Source organism: Macaca nemestrina, chromosome 2, assembly GCF_043159975.1.
Source record: "Macaca nemestrina isolate mMacNem1 chromosome 2, mMacNem.hap1, whole genome shotgun sequence".
NCBI lineage: Eukaryota > Metazoa > Chordata > Mammalia > Primates > Cercopithecidae > Macaca > Macaca nemestrina.
Window position 1 is genome coordinate 102,310,386 of NC_092126.1, and position 21,456 is coordinate 102,331,841.

A 21,456-nucleotide genomic window follows, 5' to 3' on the forward strand; every position below is an offset into this window, starting at 1 on the left:
AGACCACATTCTAACTGGGAGGAGAACCTCTACTGTTAGAATGAGGTAGAATACTTTGTCTCGAAGCAGCTTCTCTATTGGTTTCTGTAGGAAATTTTCACTTTTCTTCACTTTACCCGTGTGACTGCAAGGGTCAAGCAACAGATGATACCACTAGAATTCCCTGCCCACAGAAGAGCTTCAGAGTACATTACTTTCCTTAGGCTGGTCTAGCCAAGATGAGCTGGGCTGCTCCTGGGAACTGTTGAGGCTGACACTGACATTGCCTGGGGTGCCAGACAGTTACGTGTGGGGCCCTTCAGGGAAGGGCTGGACTGGTTCACCTCCAGGTTGCCAGCAAGGTCCTAGTAGAGCCAGGGGGAGAGCTTACTAGTCTATAGGTGCCAGAAGAAAGAAAGAATAAGACATGCTTGTCTTATTCTTGAGTGCAGAATTATCTTTCTTTCTGATAGTTTCCTGAGTGGTTACCAGAAATATTCTGACTTCTACTGCATGTGAAAGTCTCTGCCATGCACTGTGGCACTAGCTGGGGACATTTACTGAGTGCTTTGCTTGCACCCAGGTTTCCTATCATCACCCAAGGACTCCAAGAATCAGCTATAGTGTATGCCTGGCCTTGGAATCTGGGGGCCTGAGTTTTAGGGCCTGCTTTCCCTTTTAGCTGAGTGAGTCATTCTTCCAGGCTGTACTTTATTTCCTCAGCTGTCAAGAGGGGGTTAGCCTACATGAAAACCATGAGGGTTCCTCCCTCTAATATTTGTTGACAGTGATTTTGACATCTGTGCTTGTTGGGTTACTTACTACTTGATGGCTTATGTTTAGGCTGCTCTGCCGAGATTCTGGGGGTGAGACTGAGTCGATGCTTCTTAATGAGACAGTGCCACAATGGGTAATTGACATCACTGTGGATGTAAGTATCCTCCACTCCCACTTGGCTATTTTATTTTTTTGCAACTCATGAAATTAAGAACTGCTTTAGACAGTATCATCTTAAACCTTACTAAAAGCTAGACTCCCAAGTGGAATCCCCATCTGCTTCCTTGCAGTTCCAAAGTTACAGAAGTAGTACTGATAATTATTTATATATCTAGCTTTGTTGGTTTTTATATATATGCTTATTCAATAAAATAATAAATGAATGAAGCCCTCATCTCTTCCCCAAGCATTCATTCTTGCCCATTCACTCCCTATCCTTCCTCCCATGCATAATAAATTAATGCATAGCCTTCAGTACTTTTTTCTTTCTATAATATTTGTGTACATAGATGTGTCTACAGTTCATTTTATTTTGCACAAAATCTCTTATACATACTGTTCTGCAACTTTTTTCACCTAAAAAAATGTGTCCTGGTCATCTTTTCATGTCTGTACATGCGAATCATTCCTTTTTAATGACTGTGTAAGATTCTGCTGTATAAATGTACCATAATTTATTTAATCAGTCCCCTATTAATGGACATTTAAGTTGTTTCCAATGTTTTCTATTACAAACAGTGCTGCAGTGAACATCCTTGTACATATATCTTTGTGTACTTTTTAGGATAAATTCTTAGAAGTGGAATTGCTGGATCCAAGGGTATGCACATTTTAAATTTTGATAGATACTGCCAAATTGCCCTCACAAAGGCTGTACTAGTTTACATTCTCTCCAACAGTGTATGAGTGCCCAGTTCCCCACACCTGCACCAACACTGGATACTTTTAATCTTTGCTAAAAAATAGGCAAACAGTATCTCATTATTTTTATGTGGATTAAAAACAAATTAATAGTGAAGTTAAGCATCTTTTCATATTGGCCATTTGTTTTTCTTCTGTGAATTACCTGTTTGTATTCTTTATCCATTTTTCTATTGGGTCATTTTTCTTACTGATTTGTGGGGTGGTTCTTTATATTGAATATTTACCCTTTAACTATTATCTGTGTCTCTCAATTAAATTTTCACTTCGTTCCTGCTTTCTTTTGCCAGGTGAAAAGTTTTACTTTTTATATAATCAAATTGATCCTTGATGGCTCTCAGTTTCATGTCTTGTTTAGGTATTTCCTACTCCAAAGTAACACAAATATTCTCCTATATTCTCTTTTAGTTCTTTTATGATACTTATTTCTAGCTCTCTAATCTATTAGAATTTATTCTTCTGTTTGGTGTGAAGTAGGATTCTGACTTTTACCAAAGGGACAGCTCGTGTGCTAGCACAATTTATTGAAAATCTGTCCTTTTTCTACTAATCTGGAATGCTGTGTTTATCATGTACTAAATTTCTGTATACACATGGGTCTATTTCTAGACTGTCTTATGTACTGTGGATCTATTTCATCTTTCTAAAGCTGTATGAAAAGGAATTTAATCTTTAGAACCTTCAGAAACTTTATTTTCTGTCCCGGATATACCTCTAAGACTTAAAGCCAGTGTGACACCTGATGGATATTCCATGGTCTTCTCTATGCCCGAGCACCCCATAAGCCACTAATTTCTTTGAGTGTGAAACTCACCTGGGACACATTGCTGACTTTAGGCCTGTGGCTTATTCCTGAGAGGAGACATCCAGACAGGATGTGACATGGAGGCTCGGAGGGGATTAATACCCTGAGAAAAGATGACCACGTAATTTTATCTTTCATCTAAGAATGTGGTTTACTTCATGGTAGACATCTGGGTTCTTGGCTGAAGTTTCCATTCTTTCTTAACACCTCAGACTTCACTCTGATGTCAGAGGGAAAGAAAATGGGAGGACTTTGATTGGCCTTTTCAGTTGGATGATGGGCCTCACCAGCACAGAATATGTGGCTTTGCTCAAAGGTGAATGCTGTGGGTTTCTCTCAAGACACTTAAGTTTTTGTTTGGGCCTTTAGGTATCAGCCCCAATATTTTAATGTAGAATTGAGATTTTGGTTTGTATGGCTTAAAAAATTAAAATAAAGTTTGTTTCTCTTTAATACCTTGTACTGTTATCTAAGAAGAGCCATGCTACAATTTCATATTGCCACTAATGTCACATATATTTTTCTGATGAATTTTCTCAAAGGCTGACTTAGGTAATTTGATAGCTCACTATACATTTCATAGAAAGTCACTTCTAATTGTAAGATAATTATTACTCGCAAGTCATGTTTTCCTATTAACATTATTTTCATTTATCAACTAATAGAAACTATTATACCTTTTTTAACTTTTACTGTTTCAGAAAAATATGCCCAAATTCAACAAAATTCCTTTCTACCTCCAACCTCATGCATCTTCAGGAGCAAAAACCTTAAAAAAGTAAGTAAATATATGCTTTATTGATCTAATTAACTCCTGAGAGAATTCCTTTTCCTTCCTTTTATAGCAAAGGAAGCATATACCAGATCTAAGGCTGATTTTATAATATTCATAGTTTATACAATTAAACCACTTACCAGGTACCAACTTTGGCCGACTACAGGTGTTCAGAAATATATAAGGCCAGGCACAGTGGCTGATACCCATAATCCCAGCACTTTGGGAGGGTGAGGTGGGAGGATTAATTGAGGCCAGGAGTTTGAGACCAGCCTGAGCAACATAGTGAGACCCCCCTCACTACAAAAGATACAAGTAAAAAAATTAGCTGGGCATGGTAGCACACACTTGTAGTCCAAGCTAGCCAGGAAGCTAAGGCAGGAGGATCGTCAGAAGTTTGAGGCTGCAGTGAGCTAAGATCATGCTACTGCACTCCAGCTTGGGCAACAGAGAGAGACCTTGTCTCTAAGAAAAAAATGATAAATAAAACACGCATTTTGTCTGTTGCCTTAATTCACAGTTTAGGACCCAACCTGTATATAATAGTTGCTTTTATGGATACTTAAGGAATAATGAGAGTGGGAGAAAGAAATGAGCTTGTGGCTGGAGCTTCCCAGAAAGGCTTCTTGAAGGACATGGAATTTGAGTTGGACATGTAATGATTGGTAGAACTTCAAAAGATAGATATTCCAAGTCCAGGACACAGTGTGATCAGGGATGTGGAAGTGGGAGCATGCATAAGATAGTGGAAAGTAGTGTGAGGACCCATGCATCTGCAGCATGGGATGGAGGCACAGCAGGAAGATATTAGGAAGTAAATTGGAAAGGCTGTTAAAGGTTTTGTTGATGTTGGATTTGAATGCCAAGCCATAGAGCGTGCAGTGACTAAACACCAGAAACTTTTGAGCCAATGTGGGATATGGTCCAGGGAGACCCAAGAGAAGAATTTTAGTAGTGTAGTGATGGAATGCTAAACTATGAACAATATGTATATTCTAGCAAATAAAATCAAAAAAATTTGTAAGCCTCTTTGTTACAGAGATTTCCAAACTTATATAGAAAGAGCTCCCATTGTCCAATCAGATAGCTTCAGTAATTATCAATACCTTGCTAAACATTTTGCTTCACCTGTACCTCTACCTGCCCTCCCACCCACCTCCCTCCACACACCACACAGACACACACACACAATTATTTTAAAGTGAGTCTTAGACATCACTTCAGATAGATTTAACAACTGCAGTTCAAATGGTTTTCAGAGCGTAAGCCTTAGTTTTTTGGTGTAATAGTTATTGACTGTTATCAGAGATACAGAAGTAGGGTGTTGGTGAGTCTAGTTTGGGACATAGAGAGTTTGAAGTGCCTGTAGGACATCCAACTGAAGATACCCAACCAGCTGTTGGGTTTGGGTTTACGACAGAAGTTTGAGACTCAAGGTCTAGACTCAGGCATTGTCTACCCACAGGTGCTAGTTGAAGGCATGGCAGTGGGGAGGAAAGCCCAGGAAAAACTGAGCAGTGTAGGACTCTGGTAAGCATTGGGAGCTGCCTGCCTTTCCAGAATTATTTAGTTTGCCCAGGCTCTGGGAAAGTATTCAAGGGAATAAAACCCAGAAGCTACTATGTATATATATGTAAGTGTTTTTGTTTGTTTGTTTGTTTTTCTGAGATGGAGTCTCACTCTGTTGCTCACTGCAGCCTCTGCCTCCTGAGTAGCTGGAATTACAGGCGTGCACCACCATGCCCAGCTAATTTTTTGTATTTTAGTAGAGACAGGGTTTCACCATGTTGGTTAGCCAGGCTGGTCTTGAACTCCTGATCTGAAGTGATTCACCTGCCTTGGCCTCCCAAAGTGCTGGGATTATAGGCATGAGCCACCACACCTGGCCTGTATATGTAAGTTTTAAGAACATGTATTAATCTCATTTAGTTGTACATAAACTTATGTCTTAGAAGGACACTGTAGAAAATCTTTCGGCAGCTCTAAAAATGGATTAAGGTAATGACTAAAAACATTTATTGATTTTTCATCTTTATAAAATGTTCGCATCAAAGAAAAATAATATGGAATAAATAATATCTAGTGATTTCCCTGATGTCACAATATGCCACTGCTTCTTTACAGAGACAGACTCTCTGCTAGTGACATGCTCCAAGTCCGAAAAGTTATGGAACATGTTTATGAAAAAATTATCAACTTGGATAATGAGTCTCAAACCACTAGCTCTTCTAATAATGAAAAACCAGGAGAACAGGAAAAAGAAGAGGATATTGCTGTGTTGGCAGAGGAGAAAATTGAACTTTTGTGCCAGGACCAGGTAAGTGGACTTGAGGACTGCAGCCCCAATTTTTCCAGTGCTGGTGCTTATCAAGAGTTACATGCCTTTGGGCGGGGGGCTTCTACTTTTAGAGGGGCTCTAAGGAGCCCTGGGCCTCTCCCACCTAAAGCCCACCCTAAAGCTCCTCTTTACTGCTGGGGAGATTTTCAGAGAAGGGATACATAGACAAATGTGGATGTGCTGGTAGCTTTTTTTTCTGACAAGAAAAAGACACATGGTCTTCTTGATTTGCAAAGCAGCATGTGCCATGTTAGTTTATGATTTAGAGTGAAGGTGTGCGGAGAAATGGCAGAATGGTTTTTTAAATCAAGATGCACTCAAAACATATCCTTAGACGAATGGCTGAAAGATGGCCTGGTGTTTCTGGTATAATCACAAAAGATGTACATCTCACTAAGCTCAATTTCATTCCCACATGCATGGAAGCCGTGACAGCAAGAATTGGATATCAGGCATAGGGGAGGAGTGAGCAAGCTGGAGTCCCTGAGTTAATGATAAAGGTTTTAGATATTAGAGACTTTGAAATTTTTAAACTTAATTTTGGCTATTCAGGTTTTGGATCCAAATATGGACCTTCGAACAGTGAAACACTTCATATGGAAGAGCGGTGGAGACCTAACCCTCCATTACCGTCAGAAGTCCACGTGAAGGGTGGGCTAATGCTCCTGGGTATTCATTTACGACCTTCCTCTATGGCCCCAAGAGTAGTCCTAGGAAGCCCACTGAGCCCCAACGGGAGCAAGACTTCTAATGGCCGATTTGGTATGGACCGAGATTATCTTTCAATTGAAGTGACTAATCGAGATGTAATATAGAAACCAGTCTCCATGTGTAGATTAAGCTGTCCCCAGGGAAGCAGAATGCAAGAGCAGAAGAACCCCAAGCAGACTATGCCTTTCGAGATGTACAGAAGACTGACAGCAGGCCAGTGCAGACTTTGCTTCCTCCTTGTTTCAAAGGACCTTATCTGTCTGTTAGCACTTGTTAGAGACACCTCGATCGGGCCACAACTGTCTTTGTTTCAACTTCAAACCCACACACTCTGTAGCTTTTCTAAGAGTACATTCCATTCATGCAATAGATATGAAGGCTTTTTCCAAGTTTGTCATATAAAAAAAATCAAATTGTTTTCACCATTTAAGACAGTTATTTTTAATGGGAATTTGCTGTTGCACAATTTGAGAACCAGCCCATTTCATAATAAAAGATTAATGTTGGGCTTGTTTTTAATATTGCATCTCAGATGTGTTCTTGTAGGAAGATCTGTTGAAATTCCAGGTGCTGGATCATAGCACTTGGACTGCTGGGCCAGAGTTTGCACAGCCCGTGCCTAGTGATGCTGCACCCTCCCATGACGTCCTGGCTTTGTGGCAACCCCAGGGAGGTGCAGCCGTTTCACTCCTTCCTCCACTGTGTCCAGTTCTATTTACACAAAGCGAGCTGAGACCACGGGTTCTTGCTCTGGATGAGCAGCATGACACCACTAAAACTTAAGACCATGGTGAAATTCAGTTTCATTCAAATGTTACCTAAAATTTATGGTGTCAGAGTAAAGGGAGATCATAGTGAGTTAATTTGATATTCATATCCTGGAAGTATACATATTTGTTTTTCCAAAGTTTTATATGCAGGTTTTTGTTGTACCTGTATCTAGATCTTCTTTTCACTGTTCTAACAATCTAATACTTTCATAGAATCATTTGGATCTTGTATAGAATGTAACTTATTGGGGATAAACACTTCAACTTTTGGCAGAAAATACTTTGGATTCTCCCCAAGGTCATTTGTATTCAGAGGAAATCAATGGTCCACCCCCATGAAACTGTAAGACAAGCCTCCTGTATGAAGCCAGAAGCACAAGTGCCTTCAGAGGGCAGTTGATTCCAGTCCAGTTGCCTCCCTAGCTTGTGTGTGGCCTGCCTCCAGCATAGCAGGGACTAGGGAGGGAGGCAGGGAAGGTTTTTTCTTTTCTACGTCTTCACAGGTTCGGCTGGGGGCAGCTGATGGGCCTAAGTCCATACCTTACTATTTAAGATATTCTGATCGCACAACTGCAGAGACAGGGTTCCCTCACTGCTAGTCAGCTTCCTTTGGAAACTGGACAGGCCATTGCCACCTGCACTTTGAAGAAGTGAGCAAAGACGTGGCCACATTTCCAATAAGCTGAAATGGTCTTTCTCCCTTCCTCAGAGAGCAACCAGCTTTTTTTTTTAAAAGTCCTTTCTATCTGTTGGATACAACAGTGCGCTTTTGGTGCACATTTTTTAGCAATAGTTGTGAATTAATGGCAAAAGCAAAACAAAACAAAAAACCAAACTTATTTACCAGCCCTCAGTTGTGTTTGCACGAGGGGCCTTTGAGCAAAGAAATGGGTTTTGCTGGGTCATTGTGCCCTGTGTGCTAAGCCTTGGGTGGCTGCATTCCCCTCCTATCATAGATCTGAACCCCAGCATGATTGTATTTCTTTCCCCTCCAGTCAAACCGTAATACAGTTTCCAGAAAATTTGACAGTCCTGCAATGCCAAAAGGGTAAAAATCTGTATTTCACAGTTGTATAGAATAAAGGCTTTAGTTAAAATATTTCGAAGTGTAGTACACATTTATTTTCATTTGTCATTTTCTTTCATAGCAGATTACAGAGAAAGAAAGAAACCTCTGGTTTCATGTTCTCCCTGGAAATATTAGCATTGATACCCATTTTATCCTCCAACTTATGGGGGAAGGGAAAGTAAAAGTGAGGGAGGGAAGAGCCAGAACATTCGGGTGAGGGCAACTTTGGGTCAGACTGCCAGGCTACAGAGTTAAGGGAAGCTGGCCCCAGAACAGTCCTGTGGCGATTCTGTTCTACTTCCTGCATTCCTGCAGACTTGACATTGGGCTCCCAGACGATCCAGGACACAATGCCTCACTGTTCTGCACACGTATCAGCTGCTCGGGTAGGCTTGACAAGGGTTTGCTTTAAATGAAGGGTTTGCTTCAAACTTAGGGTTTGCTGATTTGGGGCCCTCCCTCCATATAGTTGGTCTGTGCCCCCCAGAGCAGGCATTCCTTGTCCTGCACAGCTGACAGAGCTTGTGAGTTCCATGCATGTACACCAGCATTACACATGATCCTGTAAAGGTGAGACTTTCAACTAGGCACAGGCTAGAAGACAAGACCAGAGGCAGCTTTCATAATAATTAGCAGGGTGGGAAGTGACGGTCCAGTCAACACAGCAGAGGACTTCAGGTGATGAGGGGCCGTCCCCGGATGGAGTGCAGGGCCTAACCTAGCCTTAACCTGCAAAGGCACCTGGGGTGGGGAGAACAGCTTCCTCCCCTACAACAGGAAAGAACAGAAGGGTCTTTACCTACTCTTAATCTATTCCCTTAATTCCCCCTTGGGGTTGGAAACTGTGTGTGAATAGACCTAGTCAGGTAGACTGGCTTAGAGAAATTGCTTAGGGTGTTGAACTTAAATTTGTGACTTTTATTCACTATTGAGGCTGGGTAGATGCCTTGTATATTTAGAAGAGATCACTCTTTAAGTTTGGGAGCTAACAGGAGTTGCCACTGGGGATACAGGTCTGTGCTATGTAGGCCCTGAGGAAGAAGAAATACTGTGGTCTGGGCACAAATGAGTCTCTGCTGAAGGGCCTAGAATTTCCAACCCACCTCCCTCCAGGAGAGGGGGGCAAGTACACTGCCTCTCTCCCCCTCCCGTGACTAGCATGGTGGCCAGCCTGAGCCAAGTGTGGCAGTGTAGCCTGCGAACAAGGACACATGACAGAGGACTCGGTGATTGGGACTTGAAAGGGGGTGGTCCCAGGGCTTCAGGGTCCCTTCCAGTACAGATGGGGTGGGCTGAGCTGTGCAGGAAGAATCAAAGCAACCAGGCCAACCCTGGACAGCAACCCCTTCCTTCCTCACCTCATCTTCACATTGGATTATAACCAGACCCTGCTGCCTCCTGGGCAGCCCCAGTGACCAGAGCAGGACCAAGCACTGGACCTGAGGGTACACGGCCAAAAGATGTCCTCCCACAAGGCCCGTGGCCCCCTCTCACCACCCACTGAGGCCTTATGCCCCACCCAAGCAGCAAAGAATCCTTCCTCTCCTACCCCAGCTCCTATAAAACAATTTGGGGTGCTGCTCCCAGCCCTCTACTACCCCAGAAAGACTTGTTTGAAACCCCCAAAGCCAGGACTATCAGGCAGGATAAATGCTGGGAGGTTACCTCTTGGACACTAGAAGTAGAGTCTGAGTGGACACAGAAGCCCCCTGCCAGCAGAAGTCCCTGCACATCACTTGGAGCTACAGCCTAGAAAGCTGAACACACAGGGCTGGGATCAGGCACAGGGCTAGGATCAGCTTGGAGCTGACCGCACAGTGCAGCCTGGGCTGCCTGCCCACATCTGGGCCTCATGAAATGTCACCAGGGGCCTTGTCACAGCCCAGGGTGTTATTCTGCGGTAGAGATCTGGGCCTGGCTGGCTAGCCCCTCAGCCTCCGTCCCAACATCTAGGCCCTCTGTGCTTGCTGGTTCCTCTTCAGCCTGAGCTTCAAGCAGCTCAGCAGACAGCCCATCTTCTGGTGAGGCTGCAGAGGTGAGACTGTCAGGAAGAGTCAGCTGAGGCAGGTGGTCCGCCTGGGCTTGGGCACCTGGGCTGTCCAGGAAGGGGACCTCAAACTCTGACCCAGACCATGTAGCCTCACCTGCAACACAGAAGATCAGGCTGAGGAGGCCTGCAAGAACCTAGGGCCATGGTGTTAGGGCCAGTAACCCCACTGACCACCCCACATTGCCACTCCAGGTTTGATGGGGGATTGGAGATGGAGTATACAAATGCCTTGGTGTGACTCTGTCAACCCAATGGCCTGCTTCTGCCCAGCTGAAGAATTGAGGGCAGCCTTCCCAACAACCCGGGGTCCTTCCCAGAGGACTTCAGAAGGTGATGGCCACTCACCACCCCGCTCATGAGAACTGCTGCTGGAGCAGATGTCCTCTGGCCCTGAGGTTGAGACAGCTGTGGAGGTCAGTTCTGTGGAAGAGGGCAGGCTGGGCCACATACTGGCATTGCTGCTGTCCAAGAGGGAAATTCCTGACACGTCCAGGAAGCCTAGGGGAGGGTGGTGCAGTTCTTTGCCAGCATCAAACCTGACTGCTGGAAAGCAACACCCTGGGTTCAACTTGCCTAGGGCATCTGGCCCAGCCTGTGAGACTGTAATCGCCTCAGACCCTGGTGATACACCTCACCCAGCCTCAAAGAGGTTCCCACACTGCCTGTTTCTGAGGAAAGAAAGGGACCTGGAGTTGGTCATTATGGGAATAGCACAGTGGCAGTGGGCCTAGACTGCTCTGTCTCCAATTTGCTGTGTGACCTGAAGAAGGCCACCTCTCTTCTCTGGACTACAGACTCCCCATCTGTACACTAGATTGGATGGTATGCAACTATTAATATCTTGGTGTACATGAGATATGAGGGGTCGGCAGGGCCTGGGGAAAGTTTTGACATTCCTGCCAAAGTCCAGCCCCAGGCCTGGGGCCCACTCCTCTCCAGGGTCTGCCCACTACCTGGGTCCATGACTCGCTGCACTGGAGGTGGGGGCTGAAGAGGAGTCTCCATGAAATGGGGAAGTCCATCAGGGTCTGGAGCACTCTGGCTGGGACTCCCAGGCCCAGGAAGGGGATCCTCCATGGAGGAGCCAGGTGCCTGCAGCAGGGCCTAGGGAAGAAGAAGAAATGGGTAGGGGACAATCAGGACAGTGCCTCAAGGTGAAGAATTTTGCAGTCTAATCTTGTCCCAGGAGCACTGCTCTGCCTGAAGGAAATGGCCTTAATAAGCCACCCCTTCTTATATTGGTGATAGGAAGTCAGGCCTGAGGGGCCTGTCCTGGCCTCCCCTGCAGTGTTGGCACTGAGAGGGAGCACTCTTTCCACTCAGATGAGGAATCCCAGGTGCCCACCTGGCCCCGACACATTCCCTTTGCCCCATCAATGACTCACAAGAAGACAGGGCCTTCCTTGAATTCAGGCGTACCTGGAGAACATCCTTGAATATTCCCTGGCCCAGACCCCAGGCACCAGCCCAGTGCCCAAAGGTGCTCTCAGAGGACCCACTCATCAGCTGTGAAGGCAGGGCCAGCACTTCCCTGCAGACTTGGCCAGACAACCATCCGAACTGTGGCTCTGGAGGCCCAGCCCTTTGTCCAGTTTTGCCACAACTCACAGGCACAGCAAGCACCCATCTCTGAGCCTCAGTTTCCCGCTCATGAAATGAAGATGACAACTTGGGCTTCACCTCCACCCTCACTTCTAGACCCAAGGGGCAGGAAAGCCAAAAGTGAGTTTCACTGCTCCAGGCATGGCTTGCCTGCTCCCACTGGGTCCCAGAAGTAGATGGGCCTCTCAGATCACAAAGGCCCCACAGGCCCCTGAGGGTTGCTGATGGCTCCCCAAGGGCAGCCTCTAGAGTCTTCTCTCTTCCCAGTTGATGGATTCTCCCCACATACCTCCATGTAGTCACTCTGCCTGGAACCTGTCTCCAGGGAAGGAGAGTCCTCGAGGGTGGGTCCAGGTGGTAGGGCATCATGCAGTGGGGCATCAGGTGGTGGAGCACAAGGTGGTGGGGTGCCAGGTGGCTTCTTGTGGTAGCTGGGGGGCTGAGTTGGGATCCGGTGTAGATACCCGTAGCCAATGCCACATCCCAGACTGCCGAAGGCCAGAAACATTCAATTCAGGGGCTTGTCCCATGGCCCTCCCTACCTTTGCTATCCCCACCTACTACCAGCAATAAGGGGACTGAAAAGAGTACTTCTGAAACACTGGTCAGCCTCAGGATCCCTGGGACAAGGGCCCAACCCTCCTCCATCTCCACCATAGAACTCTGAGGTCCATGCCCAATGGTCACGCCCCACCCACCTGGCCCTGCAGCCCTCCAACCCCATGAAGTACCTGCCCTCTCCACCCCAGGCTGCATTGGGAGTTACAGTCACCTCCCGGCAGGAGTCTGACTCGGAGTTATACACCATCAGCTTCAAGGGCTTCCCCTCATGAGACTCGATGAGCGTAAAGAAGTCCTCTGACTGTGAGAAACGCATAGCACCTGAGGCCTGCTTCCAGGGCTAAAGCCTCAACAAAACCAGACACTTCTCATGGACAGCACCCTTCTCTTCACACCACATCCAGAGGGTCTAGGGAGGGGCAAGCTACAGGTTCCTCACCTCCTGGAGGATCTGGTCCGAACCAACCACATAGTCTGTGTAGGGGCGCAGACCGGCAAGGGCAGCAGGTGAAGATGGTTCCACATCCTGGAGAAAGAACCGCAAGCCACTGGCCATGCTACTAGAGGTGTGGTTGGGGGATGGGAAAGGGCAGGGGGAACTGCCTTTTCAGGTAGTGAGTGGGACACTTGTCCTCTGTCCCTAAGCAGGGCTTCAAGCCCATACTCCCTCTTTTCACCCCTCCATTCCCCTACCTCCCCCAGGTCTACAGCCTGTCCAGCAGAGGGCAATACCATGGTAAGGCTCAGCACCAGGCTCTGGAAGCTGACCCTGGGCTCAACTTCTGGCTCCAGATGCCCAGCTATATGACTGAAAACACATTATTGAACCTCTCCTAGCCTCAGTTTCCCCACAATTAAAAGCAAGATACACAGTATCTAACGATAGGGTTACTGAGAAAAATAAAGAAATATATGAAAAGAAGAAAAGCACACCTTGGCTACAGGAGGTACCCCACTACATTGCTGCCTCTGCTGCAAGCATGTGCCTAAAGACCCCTAGGGGTTGGAGGTGAGGACAATGAGCAAAGCTGGGTACAAATAAGGATTCCTTTCTCCCTTGGGAAGTTTCACCACTCCCCATCTCCCTGGGAAATGCAAAGGAATTTGCATCATCAGTCCCCTCTCCCTCATGGGCAGATTAAAGAAGGCTGCAAGAAGGCCAGGCTCTCCCAAGAAGTCAGTGAGAAAAATAAGTGGCTAGAAAACAAACCAGCCAACTTCTAGTTCAGAGCACCCTCCTTCCACCAGGCTACAGGACTGAGCATTCAAGAACTTAGATACCATCAATGAGCACAGGTGTTGGGTGTGCACGTGTGTCTGTGGACAGACTAACATCTACGACAGCTTGGTCACTGAGGTTCGTTAAGATATCGATTAATCATATAACAATACACCAGAAAAAAACAGTATATTTATAGTCACGTTGCTTATTGACAGAGATACATTCTGAGAAATGCATTGTTAGTTGATTTCATTGTTGTGCAAACATAATACAGTGAACTTAACTTACACATAGCCTATTACACACCTAGAGTATATGGTGTGGCCTATTGCTCCTAGGCTACAAACCTGCACAGCATGTTATTGTTCTGAGTACTGTAGACAACTGTAACACAAGTATCTGTGTGGCTAAACATTCAGGCATAGAACAGGTACAGTAAAAATATGGTATTACAATCTTATGGAATCAATATTTTATATGCAGTCTGTGGTTGACTGAAATGTTGTCATGCAACACATGGCTCTGTGTGTGCGCGCACACACACACACACAGAGGGACACAAAATAATAAAAGCAGCAGCAATCCAGCAGTCCAACCACCATGCCAGTAGATGGTATTTCTGCCTTTCAAATTAAGTAACCTAGGTATAGAAGGTAAGAAAGTGCTGAGTCATGGCTAACGGGAAGCAAGGTACACTGTTCAGGTAGTAATGAGCTGCCCTCTCTGGGACACTGGAATGAGACCACATCCTGCCCTCTGTCTTCCCTGACCACGGCTCCAAGGCTCCCGCCCCACTCCTGCATGTCCCACCCTCACACCCCGCCCACATCCAGACCTGCCCCAGTGAACTCATCCTTCCGACACACCCTGCCCTACCATACCCCACACTCACCAGCACATGCCACACCTGCTCACTGGCCCTGCGGAAGCTGCAGAAGCGCACGCTGGCACCCAGTAGGCCCTGGCCGCCCCACATGTTGCTGGGCACCACCTCCACCTCGCGCACCCTCATGGTCTTCATATTGAACACCTCCAGCTTCACGGGCTTCTCCACATTGGCTTTCAGTAGTGCCTTCAGTGTGTCATTCTCCTTGTTCTGTGGGGGCAGTGGGGCTGACTCCAAGGCCACCCCATGCCCAGGCTAGGACCCTCAGATAAGTCTGGGCCTGAGATGGGGCAAGGGCCTTAGTGGGCAGCAGACCCCAGCAGGGTCACTGTGGGGATGGGCCAAGGTAGTGGATGGGCCAGGTTCACAGACCAGGGTTAAGCCTGTAGCCACTGGGACCCCTACCTCCCCCAAGCACTGCCAAACCTTCCTCAGCCTGCCAGAAAAAGCAAGCAAAAAGCCTCTGGGATCCACAGCATTCCAGTGCTGCCCCACTCTGAGCTGCCCCTTGGCCAGGGCCCTCATATCCCTCACGCCCAGGAGGCAGGCCCCATGGGCCTGTGGCCACCTCCAAGAGGCCATCTGTCCTCTGTCCACCCCAGAGAGCTCAGAAGCTGAGCACTGGGCAGGGCCCCAGTCAGGCTCTAAGTACAACCTTGGCAGAAGGGGAGACAGGGCTGGGACTCCCTTTAGAAAAAAAGGGAGGGAAGGGTAGACTGGGGCCTGTGGGACAGATGGAGACACACAAACACACACAAGTAAGCAAAGCAGAGGCAGGGTTGGGGAACCTCACCAGCCTCGAGTGCCCAATGGTGATGATGAAGTCAAAATAGGGCTCCAGGCCCGCCTGCTGGGCTGGGGAGTTCTCCTGCACCTGTCCCACAGCAAAGGCCACAGTCACTGCGCCAACCCTGGGACTCTCCAAGTAGCCCTCTCCCCCATTTCAGGAACCATCAGCACTCCCGGTGTGCCAGCCAGAACACATGCCTGGCGTGAACTGTTCTGGGCATTCTCAAGGTTCACTCCATGGTCTCTTGCTACCTTCCTGAGCAAAAATTTTCCTCTTAGGAAAATGGCTCCTTCCTGATTATGATCCATAGATGCTTTCAGAAATGGCTTATAGCCCAGGACATCGTTAGGGGCTCCCAGGAGGCAGTATGGAGACAGGCTGGCCCAGGCCTGTGGGAATGCTGCTCTAGAGGGCTGGGCTAGGGTTGGCTGGAAAGCCAAAAGGATTTACCAGAAAGGTTTAGACTGGACAAGAAGGGAGGGCCCTGATGTGCAGTGGAAGTGGGCAGGCCTCAGGAGGGATATACCCAGGGCTGTGCCCAGAAAGAGGAGTGGGAAAGGCAGCTTGCAGCCAGATCCCAGGGGTCCCCAGCCTCTGGGGTGGGAGACCCAGGCTCAGTCCAGCAGGTAATGAAAGCCACTGGCAGAGGAGCAGACCTCAGGGGTAGAACTGGGCCTGAGCCAGGGAGCCCAGTGAGTGGGCAGTGCCAATCCCCACACCCTGGCTCTGGACTGAGGAGCCTCCCACTGGCTCAGCTACCCTACCAGCCTCATAGTGTAGCCTCCATGCCTGTGCAGGACACCTCCTCCAGGAAGCATTCCCAGTCCCAGGGTGCTCCCTGCCCCTCCCTGAACTCCCCAGCTCACTGCTGCTGTCTCCAAAAGCACAACCACCAGGCCTTGCAGGCTGCAGCAGAAATCCATCCCAAAAGCCCCATTTACAGAGCCTGGCTTAAACAATGCAGGCTTTGTCCCAAGGCCCTAGACCCGAAGATGGACCCACACCCTCTGGCTTTTGGCTATAGGCATTTGATGACCTGTTGATGTAGACACCAGCCAGACCCAGCTCAGAGGGCACAGGACTTAGGCTCTTGCTGCCTCCTCATGGGAAAGGCCCTATGGCTCCTGCTACACACCAGCCCCTCCAGTTTTGGATTCCCCAACCTGAAGGACAGCTCATGAAGACTAGGCTGAGAACAAATCGCTGAGATTAAGGCCAGTTTGCCCCTGAAATTAGGACTCCCTTCTGGCAGCATCACCAACTGGGCCCCTCCTTATCACCTCCAGAAGCTGCCATGGCTTCCAAAGGGAGTGAGTGCAGCCCAGAAATCAGATCTGGCCCTACTTGGCCTGGCCCAGTAGGCAAGCTGCTCCCAGGCCCCACTGCAGGGGAGCTCTGGGCCCTGCCCTCTAACCCTTGGAGTGAGGGGATCTTTTGAAAACCACAGGACAGTTATTCAGGAACAGCTTGGGGACAGTGCCCCTACCTGATCACGGCCACTTCCAAACCACTCCATGTCAGGTGCCTGCCTATTCCCCTCCCCACTCCCCAGCATTGCATGTCAGCTGCTCTCCATCATTAATGAGGTCCAGAGACTCAGGCCCCAGGCCTGGGCTCCTTGACCCACCCAGTACCTCCACCCACCCTCTCCTATGGCTTTGTCCTCTGCTTGGCTACACTCCACTTATCTCACCTGGGGCCTCGTCACCACTCACTATGGCTCCGCAGCTGAAATAATCTATGCTGCTGCCCACTGTATTGCTCCCCCTTCAGAAACCACTGCCTGCTATCCAGCTTCCTCAGGGGCTCCCATCCCAGCCTGCCCCATGGCCCTTTAGTGCTGCTTTTCCTAATGCTTCCACCCTATCCTTCCCAATCAGGGAACCTAATGGAACTCACAGTGATCACAGCTTATACTTACTAAGGGCTGGTCGGCTGAGTGCCAGGGGATGGTACCACCTCACCTGCTTTATGTATCATTTAACCTTTTTAATAACCTCAAATGACAGATGAGACCAAGTACTCAGTAATTCAGCAATTTGACCCCAGGAAATCCAACCCAGAGCCCTCCCCCAACCACTGCCCTCTCCTAACAGCTGTTTCCTGGTGAATCTGCCACTACTCTAAGCTCACTGAGGGCAGTGACTTCTCCAAAGTGTTAGGCACACAGTGAGGTGCCAATATTTCTAGAATGCAGCACAGCTGTTCTTCAATGTTGTTAAATGTAAGTAGGTCATGTCACTCCTCCACTTAAAACCTCCTGATGGTTCTACATCTCAGAATACAATCTTAAATCTTCAGGACAACAGGCAAGGTCCTACGTGGTCTGCTCTGGTCTCCTCCTCACACTGGCCACACCACCCAAGCACACCAGCATCACCTGGCATTTCCTCAAACACACAAGCACAACATACCTCGGGGACTCTGCACAAGCTGGTCCTTCTGCCTGGACTACTACTATTCCCCTAAATATCTGTATTGTCCACTCTTTACTTCCTTCAGAAGCATCTGTTCTAATGTGACTTGAGAAGAGGCCGTTCCTGACCACTCTATCAATAACAGCACCCACTCACTATTCTGTATCCCCTTAACCTGCTTTATTTTTATCACTAGTAATTACCACCTACCATGTATTTTTTTCATTTCCCTTCTTTCCCTACCAGCATTCCAAATGTCAGTTCCAGGAGAACAGGGACCATGTTTGTTCTGTTCACTGCTCTATCTCTAGAGCCTTAGAATTCTGCCTGCCAGAGTAGGAGCTCAAAACTATGTTTTTGTGATGACAGCCTCTGATCCCTGGTCCCTCTCCGATTTGTCCCTCTCCATCAGGCAGGTTCCTCCCATCTTCGAAGCTCCCATCATCGCCCTACCCCTCCTCTTGCCAATATCCTGAGTTCCTTTGCCTTTAATCAAACCTGTTGGAAGACGCTCCTGGCTGGATGCATTCCACTGTCAACACTTGCTGTTTGGTGCCTCACTGTAAGAAAGCCCATTACCAAGCACAAATCCTGTCAACTCTGGGTTCTCCAAGCCAGCCCGGTTTTCACGTTAAGAAACTCCTCCTTTAGCCCTCTCATGTGGCTAGCTGGCAACAGACCTTACCTTCGAAACACACAAACCGACAAACTTGCCCGTCTCCACTCATCTCTGCATCCAGCTGCCTTTCACTAGGGAAAGGGGGGTGCAGGGACGCCTCTTCCCCGCAGCATTCCGGGGTGAGAGACCCCCAGCCCCTCTCACCTACATTATAGCCCTTCCCTCTCCGCAAGCACAAATCTCCATCAGGCTGCGGCCCCTCTCCTCACCTTCACAGCCCATTCCGTTCTAGGAACCCCACTCCGTCTCCACTTTCCGGAAGCCTGCTCGCCCAGACTTCCTTGTAGAGGCATCTAAAGGCTGGGACCCTCCCCAGCTGCAAACGCTCTCCTCGAGGATTCTGCAGCACTCTCCTGGCCCTCCCCTTCCCCACTATCCCGTGGCTGGTTTGCACCGGTCCTCTACACTCGGAAGCCCTTACGACCCTACGACTGGCGGGATGCGCGCCGACGGGCTCCCCTGCAGCTGCGTCCACTAGGTTACCCCGGCCCCCGGGACTGTCCTCGGCATGGCTGACTCTCTTCCCAGGCCCAGCACGGAGCGCGGACGCGGCAGGCGAGCGTAAATATGTGCTAAGTGCAAGAGTGCGTCCTGACTGGCAGTGGTGCATTCTTCTCCCGGGAGGAGCGCCATTCCCGGCGGCCGGACCGGGAAAACGCTCCGCTTCCGGCACTGCTGTCACTTGGTGCGGGCGCTGGGCCCGACCGTGGCCGCAGAGTGGCCAGGGTCCGGGAGTCCCGCGAGGCCGCCTCTCCCAGGCGGCTCCCACCGGGCAGGGGGCACCGCCCGCCACCCACGCGAAAACACTCCGGCCGGGACCCCGCCGCAGTCGCCAGCCAGCCGGCGACCGGAGGCCCAGGCGCGGGGTTGCGAGCGCCCTGCCAAGGTCACCGGCGCCGCGGCGGCGACTCACCCCGTGCAGGTGGAAGCCCTCGGCGCCGCCCGCGGGCTGCTCAGCGCTGACGCCCAGGCCCATGGCAGCGGCTCCGCTCGGCATCCGGGTCCACTCCCGCTTCGCCTACCCAGGCCGACCCGGCGCCACTAGCACGGACTCGCTCTCTCGGCGCTCGATTCCTGCGCCTTGTGACGTGAAGCGCTTTGTTCCTCCCACTCCAGACACTGACGCTCCTAGCAACCGGCTAGCTGCTCCGTTTCCAAGGACTGTAACGCCTTCAACCGCCCGCCGTGATAGAGTGCCCACGACCCTGCCTCGGGAATCCCGCTCCGCACCGCCCCACCAGACCCGGACTCGGAGCCGCGAGCGGCCCGAGATGAGCAGCAATGACTCCTCCCTTATGGTGCGTGGCCTGGGCGCTGTCCGACCGCTCCCTCGTGACTCCCCGCCTCTGACACAGCGACCTCGTGCCTTGCTACTCTCCTGCCACCCTTCGCCGTCCTCAGTTATATATCAGGCGGTCCTGCCCTTTCTTGCCCCATTCTTCCTGGCAAGCGCATCTTCTCCGGGGCTTCTGCGCTCCCTGAGCCCTAAATTAGCATCCCCTGTTCTTGAGCTACCCCAAACCAGCGCATCTCATCACTATCATTATCCTTTCTTGTCATCATCCCTTCTTCCACCCAGCTCACTCTCGCCTGCGCCTCCCACCCCCGTTGATGGCATCACTATTTAATCTCCTAGCCTTAACTCATACCTCTTCCTTATACTCATCTTCTAATCCTGTCTTCAAGAAATGCCAGCTCCTCAATGTCTCCTGAGTTTTCTTTTTATCTTTTTATCTTCTAGCCCAGAACCAGCACCATCTCTCCCCCTGAGCGCCTGCAACAGCCTCCTTTCCCATCTGGTTTCTCTGCTCTGGCTCTCTTCAGCAGCAGTAGTCCCTGCTGCCACCACAGCACACACTCCCCACACGCAGAAGCAGCCAGAGCCAGAGTGGTTGTTGCAAAAATGTACCTCTGAAAACATCCCTCGCCTTAAAACCATTCTGCTTTCTGTTACCCTTAGGATGGTGTTTGGGCTCTTTCGTATGACCCACGAGGCTGTTTACAGTCCAACCACATCTGTTCCCAACCTAGCACTCACAAACCTTAGGGGAAGTGAAACTTAACTTTAAAATCTCAGCCCCTTTGTCAAGCTATAGTCCATGGGCTTAAGCTTCCTTAGCTGTGAAAGATACTGAGAGGGCTGTGTACAGGATAGTGGATATGAAGCCCACAATAACTTGTAACTACAATTGGTATAATTTTTCTTATTATGTGTCCTCATTTTTCCCCCTTATTCCCTTCCTAAGACAAAGCCTGGGTTGCATTCCCCGTCATAGTTGAACCAGAATCTGTTGGTAATCCCCCAAACACCTCCAAACTCTTTCCTGGAGAAACTACATGGAGCTGCTCCCAGGGCTGTTAGAGGACAGGATGAGGCCTGAATGTTTCCTCTTTCTCTTCCCTTTGCAGAACTGAGGAGGAGCAGGGGATAGGGAAGGGAGCAGGTCTCATCCCATCTGGGACAGAACAGAGACAGAGAAGGGACTGGGCTAATGCAGCTATGTCTTCCTTCATACAGGCTGGGATCATTTACTATAGCCAGGAAAAGTACTTCCACCACGTGCAGCAGACTGCAGCTGTGGGCCTGGAAAAATTCAGCAGTGACCCTGTGTTGAAGTTCTTTAAAGCTTATGGAGTCCTCAAAGAAGGTAAGGACTTGGCAGTGTTGGTCTTGTGACCCCAGGCACTAGCCCGGCCCTAACACTCTGGCTCCACCTGGATGCCTCCTTGTATCCTAGTTATGGTCCCATAAAAACAGTTTCATACTCAGCGGCTGGATTCCCACGGGAATCCACAGAAGCCTACGTAATCCATATCTAGTTGACTTTTGAGACCTCAGAGCGCTCACTATCCCTGCTCTGCACCTCGGGTTCCCTCTCTGTAAAATGAGTGATTGGAGAGATAGCTGCATGATTCTTGAAGTAATTCCAGGCCTGGAAGCTGAGAACTGGTAATGCAGGCAAAGGAGGAGGAAGAGGTAGGTGTGAGGACAGGTGGGTATGGTACAGGTACAGGGAAAGGAGTGGGGCCCATGCAGGTGCAGATGCGCTGACATTCAGAAGGTGGTCCTCGGCTGAGGACTGGCCGAATGGCCCATGGCCAGT

General features: G+C 49.1%; 3 protein-coding genes across 12 annotated transcripts in view; 2 read left to right on the top strand and 1 right to left on the bottom strand.

Moving 5' to 3' along the window:
• LOC105480219 (WD repeat domain 48) overlaps positions 1 to 8,175 on the top strand; it is a 46,825-nt gene extending 38,650 nt beyond the window's left edge. For all 4 annotated transcript variants that reach the window (XM_024792438.2, XM_011738788.2, XM_071091464.1 and 1 more), the window contains 4 exons: positions 823 to 910; positions 3,184 to 3,260; positions 5,382 to 5,574; positions 6,148 to 8,175. In XM_024792438.2, coding sequence (XP_024648206.1) covers positions 823 to 910; positions 3,184 to 3,260; positions 5,382 to 5,574; positions 6,148 to 6,243 — 454 coding nt within the window. In that variant the 3' untranslated portion in view covers positions 6,244 to 8,175. The remainder of the gene's footprint in view (positions 1 to 822; positions 911 to 3,183; positions 3,261 to 5,381; positions 5,575 to 6,147) is intronic.
• LOC105480218 (golgi reassembly stacking protein 1) lies at positions 8,176 to 19,400 on the bottom strand. 3 transcript variants are annotated; one of them, XM_011738787.2, is made up of 9 exons: positions 19,266 to 19,400; positions 15,260 to 15,340; positions 14,473 to 14,676; positions 12,798 to 12,884; positions 12,529 to 12,659; positions 12,087 to 12,285; positions 11,149 to 11,299; positions 10,541 to 10,615; positions 8,176 to 10,289 (listed from the first exon to the last, which is right to left on the bottom strand). In XM_011738787.2, exons 1-9 carry the CDS (start codon positions 19,347 to 19,349, stop codon positions 10,036 to 10,038), a joined length of 1,266 nt encoding a protein of 421 aa, XP_011737089.1. In that variant the 5' UTR covers positions 19,350 to 19,400; the 3' UTR covers positions 8,176 to 10,035. The 3 variants fall into 3 exon arrangements, with proteins under 3 accessions (XP_011737089.1, XP_011737087.1, XP_011737088.1); XM_011738785.3 differs by having other exon boundaries at positions 10,541 to 10,693; XM_011738786.2 differs by lacking the exon at positions 19,266 to 19,400 and adding an exon at positions 18,562 to 19,117 and having other exon boundaries at positions 10,541 to 10,693.
• Positions 19,327 to 21,456, top strand: part of LOC105480217 (tetratricopeptide repeat domain 21A) — a 31,650-nt gene continuing 29,520 nt past the window's right edge. For all 5 annotated transcript variants that reach the window (XM_071091460.1, XM_011738782.3, XM_071091461.1 and 2 more), the window contains exons 1-2: positions 19,327 to 19,650; positions 20,871 to 21,000. In XM_071091460.1, coding sequence (XP_070947561.1) covers positions 19,327 to 19,650; positions 20,871 to 21,000 — 454 coding nt within the window. The remainder of the gene's footprint in view (positions 19,651 to 20,870; positions 21,001 to 21,456) is intronic.

What these genes read in the sequence shown, in the direction of transcription:
- LOC105480218 (XM_011738785.3), bottom strand. Translation starts at nt 19,349, where the DNA reads ATGCCGAGCGGAGCCGCTGCCATGGGCCTGGGCGTCAGCGCTGAGCAG. An exon ending in AGGGCTTCCACCTGCACGGG is followed by an intron (nt 15,341 to 19,265) that starts GTGAGTCGCCGC and finishes GCTGTGGGACAG; the next exon opens with GTGCAGGAGAACTCCCCAGC. An exon ending in CGGACCAGATCCTCCAGGAG is followed by an intron (nt 12,660 to 12,797) that starts GTGAGGAACCTG and finishes CGTTTCTCACAG; the next exon opens with TCAGAGGACTTCTTTACGCT.